This window comes from Otolemur garnettii, unplaced genomic scaffold, assembly GCF_000181295.1.
Source record: "Otolemur garnettii isolate 467f Iridium unplaced genomic scaffold, OtoGar3 scaffold00010, whole genome shotgun sequence".
NCBI lineage: Eukaryota > Metazoa > Chordata > Mammalia > Primates > Galagidae > Otolemur > Otolemur garnettii.
This window is the reverse complement of record NW_003852405.1, coordinates 15624813-15631381: the sequence shown is the minus strand read 5'-3', so window position 1 is coordinate 15631381 and position 6569 is coordinate 15624813. Positions and strand designations below refer to the sequence as shown.

Here is a 6569-nt window from a genome sequence, read left to right as displayed (position 1 = left end):
GAACCCGCCAGCTCAAGTGTACATGGCTGGCGCCTTAGCTGCTTGAGCGGCACCAAGCCGCAACAGACTTCTTAATGGAAAAAAAACCATATAGGCCAGGAGGGAGTGGTAGGACATTTTCAAGGTAAAGGAAAACACCTCTGCCATCCCAGAATATTGTACACAGCAGAACTATCCATTGAATATTAAGCAGCAATATAATCTTTTCTAAACAAACAAAACCTGAGAGAATTCACCACCACCAGAACTGTCTTAAAAGAAATGCTAAAGGGAATTCTTAGTCTGAAAGAAGAAAACGCTAACGTGTGATGGCAGACACAGTTAGGTGTGTCCTTGCTCAAAGGGAAGACTGTTCTGACTTCAAATGTGTTAACAACAGATTCTCCACCTCCCTAGATACCAACTAGGTGTCTTAAAATTTATTTTAGTTCTGTCACTATTTAGCACTATTTAGCTAGAGTTGGTGCAGACCCCAGATGACCGTTTCCAGTTCAGGTATCAGTCGCAAGTCCTGGGCCTCTGGTACTTCTGACTGGCTTGGTTACAAGTCAGGGGTTCCTAAGACCTCCTTCTCAGGTGCCATAATTTGCTGTTATGCCTCATAGAACTCAGGGAAACATTATTTACTTCACTAGTTAATTATAGAAGGTATGATAAAGGATACAGATAAATAGCCAGATGAAGAGTGGGTAGAGTGAGGTTTGCAGAGTTCCAGAGCACAGGACCTCCTGTCCCTGTAGAGTTGAGTTGCTCCGCTCTTTCAGTCTGTGGCTATATTAACCAACATGGAATCTCTCCAAACTTATTTAGGATTTCTGTGCAGACCCCTATCTCATAAAAAAAATAAGCAAAATAAGCCAGCTATGGTGGTGTGTGGCTGTAGTCTTAGCTACTCGGGAGGATCACATTAGTCCAGGAGTTTGAGGTTAGCTATGATGATACCACTGCTCTCTAGCCAGGACAAAAGAGAAAGACCTTGTCAAAAATTCTCAACAAAATGCTAGCAAACCAAATTCAATTACATATTAAAAAGATGATTCACCATGATCAAGGGGGATTCATCCCAGGCATGCAGTGATGGTTGAACACATGCAAATCAGTAAACATGATATATCACATTAACAGATCCACAAACAGGCTCCATGCCTGTAGCTCAGCAGCTAGGGCGCCAGCCACGGACCCTAGAGCTGGCAGGTCCAAATCCAGCCTGGGGGCTGCCAAACAACAATGACAACTACAAAAAAAAAAAAAAATAGCTGGGTGTTGTGGAGGGTGCCTGTAGTCCCAGCTACTTGGGAAGCTGAGGCAAGAGAATTGCTTAAGCCCAGGAGTTTGCTGTGGGCTGTGACACCACAGCACTCTACTGAGGGCGACATAGTGAGACTCTGTGTCCAAATAAATAAATAAATAAAAATAAACACCTTCACAGAAACATCTAGAGTAATATTTGGTCAAGTAAATATCTGGGCACTGTAGCTCAGTCAAGATGACACATAAAATTAACTATCACTGTCAGTTTCAGTGGGATTTGAACTTATTTGTTAAAAAATATAAAGGTGCAATATTTTCTGATTAGTTTGTAAAAATAACAAATTAACATCAAGGAAATTTGTTGCAAAATTTATTACATAAATCTTTGCATCTTGGTGGACGGGGTTGAAAATGAATTGATGTATAGGCAACAGGGATTTTTTTTTTTCCATTGAGATCTTTGTACCTTTATTATGTGCCTTTTGTTTCCCTAAAAGCTAGATGTTAAGAGTGTAGAACTGTTAACAGAACCAGGACCTTCAGATTATTTTGCCATTAAGTGTTAAGCCTGGATTTTAGAAATACTGAAGCATATTGATTCATTGTACTCACTAGAAGTATTGGTAATAGTATTTTAAAAGTCATGGCCCAAAGGCTTTTGTTACATTAATAAAAAAATTTTGTATTAAATAAAGTGTCTTTCATTCTTATAGCTTTAAATTTCCATTTTTCTGAATTTCATAACTGTGCAATTTTATAGTATAATGTCATTTAATATATAAATAAATATACTTATAGTAGAGGTATTTGTTTGGATTTTTTACTAATGGGGCTTGTAATTTTAAAAATTCAGATACTTTATCTAAAGGATAAAGACGTAATATTTGATGAAGATGATTTAGGGAAGAAAAACCTTTGAAGCAGTTGGGAAAAGGAAAGAATATTATTTCAGCTTCAGAGTATTCTTTTTGGAACTCTTTCTCATCAAGAGTTTTTCAATTTAAAAAAGAATTTCAATTTATAATAGGACATACTGTTCAGATTAAGTTTGTGCATTTCTTGCTGCATTCAAATCAGAAAGTTGCTTAGAAGAATAGAATTAGAGTAGTAATACCAAGCTACGGCCTGATGAATTCTGTCTGTGCTGTTTAGATAGAATTTGCCTTAGGAATAGAATTTTAAAATGATTTAAGGTGGGGAAAGAGAATAAAGGCAAAGGAAGGGAATTCATTTGAAAATAACAAACATGATTAAACCATCAGTGATTAAAAATATCTTGGAAGTACAGAAAGGAATGATATTTGAATATTTTTTAGTATTGTAGACTTTTGATATGTAAGTGGGAGAGAGCACCATTTACTAGTCCATTTGCAGATAATTCTTGAGGGGAAATGATAGTTTCTCTAGTAGCAGGTAGAAGGGGATGTTTTTAAGGATTGATAGAATCTTGTAGGCCAGCCATAATGTTATATTGTTAGTGTCATGTTTACTGCATTAAAGAACATTTCAAGTAATATCACCACAGTCCTATGGGGTGGGTGTTGGGACTCCTATTTTAAGATGGAAAAGGTTTGAAGAGTCTTGATGAATTGCTCAGTAGTCAGACATATGGTTAATGACAGGTCCCATAACTTGAACTCAAGTGTATTTGAATTTTCAGGTGTAACTGAATTTCAAAGGGGGATCCCTGGTGGTTTAGTGGCTAGGAACGGGTGATCTCTCAACGGAGGGAATAAGAGTTGATTAGAAAAAGGTGGTGAAGGGAGGCTGTTGCAAAGGGGTATCTAGGCATAAAGTAGTGTGATTTATTCTTAGAAATGTATTTCTAGGTCTTAGGGTGAGGTGAGTGCGGATCAACAGATTGGCCTAGGTTTTTCCTTTTATACCTCCTTACTTCGCTGAACAAAAATCAGAAGCTCATTAAAATATTTGTGGATAAAATTTGAGACTTTAAAAATATGTTTTAATCTTCCTTTTCTAGGATCAGTTCGACAGCTTAGACAAGCATACACAATGGGGAATTGACTTCTTGGAACGGTATGCCAAATTTGTTAAAGAGAGGATAGAAATTGAACAGAACTATGCGAAACAATTGAGGTAAGTTAAATTTTTTTCAGTTCTCGGAAATGAAATCCCATGTTTAAATAGTTGAATGAATGAATGTTGGATAAATGTATCCCAGAGGGTCAGTTGTATGTTTTTCATCAGAATTAGACTGAATTAGGTAACTGGTTTGTTTTAATGATTGATTTAATTAAATCATTTTCAAATGTAGTATACTACAAGGAATATTGGCTAGCTAGATCTTGAGTAGCTTTCATTCCAGAAAGATACTTAAAAATCCTAAATCAGGGAGCAAAATGCCAGGAAAAAGAAATACCTAGGGGTTATTCTGTGTTTTACACTTTCATTCTTTCTTTCTTTTTTTTTCTTTTTTTTAGAGACAGGGTCTCACTGTGTTGCCCTTGGTAGAGTGCTGTGGTGTCACAGCTCAGAGCAATCTCCAACTCTTGGGCTTAAGTGATTCTCTTGCCTCAGCCTCTCATGTATCTGGGACTACAGGTGCCTGCCACAACTCCCGGCTATTTTTTGTTGCAGTTGTTATTGTTTAGCTGGCCTGGGCCGGTTTCGAACCCACCAGCCTTGGTGTATGTGGCTGGTGCTATAAGCACTGTGCTATAGGCACTGAGCCATTTTTGTAATTTTTTACTTTGGTAATCTTTCCCAATATTGAACATTTCCTCAGAGTTTCTCTTTTCTTAAAATTTGTAAGCCTTGAAAATTGAGTGTGTGCTGAGCTGAGTTTCTGTCAGTATTCAGATATATTTTTAGAATATGTGTTAGAAGGCAAAAGTTTTAAAGGAAAAATTTTAGCCTTAATGGAATTAATGTTAGATTTTGCTTAGATCACAACTTGATAAGTAGTGTTATGGGCACTTAATAAAAATGGTACTTGAAGTGTAAAGACTAAAGATCTGTATAAGGTTCTAGCTTTAGGGCTCAGGATTCTTTATATTGCAGGTGACAAAAATTTAGTCAAAACAAGCACAAATGACTAAAAAGTTGTGGTATATTTTGATTCAGGGGTCAGATATCTCCTGGTCCCATTTCTTGGCTCTGTACCCTTGTTTTCCTTTTATTCTCAGGTCTCCACTCCCTTAGCTCTAGATTCTATAGCTCTATACCCCCGCATCCTGGGGAAGGACAGAGATGGTCTTCTCTATTGTCCCTTTCAGGGAGGAGAAAGGAAGAGGCAGAAAGAGAAGAAAGTAGAAGGGAAGAGGGGATGAGAAGAAGGGAGAAATCCTATCAAAGGTCTCTTTTTGTTACACTGGCTCCGGTTAGGTTCTATGTTATATGCTTATCCTGGACAATACACTGAGATGGTAATATTGATTCATAGTGTTGTACCCAAATGCCAGTGGAATTACAGAGAATTATGCCAGCACACTGAGGCCAGTTGAGTTTTAGGGTCCTTTGTTAGCTGGCACCGAGAGTGGGTTCATACCAGAAAGAATCTCTGGGCCCAGAGAAGTGGGGGAGCAGGGTTTTAAACTTGTGCTTTCAAGGGGGAGGGGTTTCTAAGAGCAAAGCAGTTACAGAAGCAAAGTTTGCTAGATTAGAGCCTATAGGGAGTGGGTAAGTGGGCACAAAGGGCTTTTAAGAAAAGCAGGTGTTGCATCTACACTGGGAGTTTTCAAGGTTTTGCAACTCAAATCTTTCTGTTTCTGCAGGGTGTGCTTGCTCAGGGCCCTGTAACAATATGTGAGAGGAGGGACAGTGGGGGCTGCGAAGTTCCAAACCATGTACAAGATGTAAGATTACCTAATGTGGAATCACTGGCTCCACATTAGGTAATGACTGGGAAAGGATACTTACTCAAAATAAATTTAAGATAGTAGTTGCAGAATGAAAGGGGGAGTTACTGAAGGGGTTCTCTATACTAGTCTATGGAACCAACAGACTGTGTGTAAGGATGGAATAGACCAGTATACTGAACAGATTATGTATAATTTTACAGTGACGTACGTGCTGTTATGATATTTACTGGAAAATCCATTTGCCTTTTTTTTTTTTCCAACAAGGTGCTTTCAATATGATCTTCACCAATCTAACGCTTATGATCTGGGAACCTTACTGTAGAATCTAGAAGCATGAAAAGGGCGCTCAGGGGTTAAAATAGCATTTATCAAATCTCATGTGTGGACAATTAAAAATTTTACTTAGTTTATAACATCTCAATGTTAGCATATTAAATTCTCTAGTTTCCAAGTTTTCCTATAAAAGTGAAGAGAAGAAGTTCTATAGGCAGTACAGTGATGGCAGTTTGAAGTGACAAACAATAAAGGAAAAGATTAAAAAATTACACGAACAGGCCGGGCATGGTGGCTCACATCAGTAATCCCAAGGCGGGTGGATTGCTTGAGCTCACAAGTTCAAGACCAGCCTGAGCAAAAACAAAACCTTGTTTCTATTAAAAATAGAAAAATTGAGTCAAAAGGATCTCAGTAGAGACCCTGGGCAATAGCTTTAGACTCTGTTTCAAAAAAAAAGAAATTACAAACACACATGAAATGTAATGTAGGCGTGTCTTAACTTCATTTTGTTTTGATATAAAGGAATACCTGAGATTGGGTAATTTTTAAAGAAAGAGTTTTATTTCACTTACAGTTCTGTTGGTTGGGAAGTTCAAGGGCATGGCCCTGGCTTCTAAAGAGGGCTTCTGTGTTGCATCATGACATGGAGGACTAATCACATTCCCTTGAAAACTAAGTGACCACTTACTTCCACGAGAACAGAGCTCTCATAATCGGAACACCTCCCATTAGTTAGCCTTCACTTCTCAGTATTACTACATTAGGAATCAAATTTCAGTATGAGTTTTGGTGGGGAACCATAGCAAGAAGTGAATAGTACCATCTACTTCTGTAGCCCCAAAGGGATCATTACATGAGCAGAGAAAAAAAGAAAGAATATTGGTAAGAATGAACCTGGTCCTAAAGAAAAGAGTTCAGCAGATTATTTTAAAGAAGACAAGGAATTTAACAGTGTAACTCAAAATAAAAAAGGTGTTCATCCTTGAATCAAGCATTTTAATTTCTAAACTTTGCTGCAGAAAAACACAAGTATGCAGAAGATACATGCACGAAATTGTGTATTGCAGGAAAAAAAGGAGTGTAGCCTAAAAGTGCTTATTAGTGAAAGAATGCTGAAAAATATATGGCATATACAGTTTAAATATGAATGAGGTATACTAGCATATTTAAACCTTATCAGTGTAAAAATCAAATTTCAGAACCTGAATGTACAGTAAGGTC

General features: G+C 37.6%; 1 protein-coding gene across 3 annotated transcripts in view; it reads left to right on the top strand.

Moving 5' to 3' along the window:
• Positions 1–6569, top strand: part of FNBP1L (formin binding protein 1 like) — a 101451-nt gene that overhangs the window by 46739 nt on the left and 48143 nt on the right. For all 3 annotated transcript variants that reach the window (XM_023509781.1, XM_023509780.1, XM_012801714.2), the window contains exon 2: positions 3233–3348. In XM_023509781.1, the coding sequence (XP_023365549.1) occupies positions 3233–3348 (116 nt within the window). The remainder of the gene's footprint in view (positions 1–3232; positions 3349–6569) is intronic.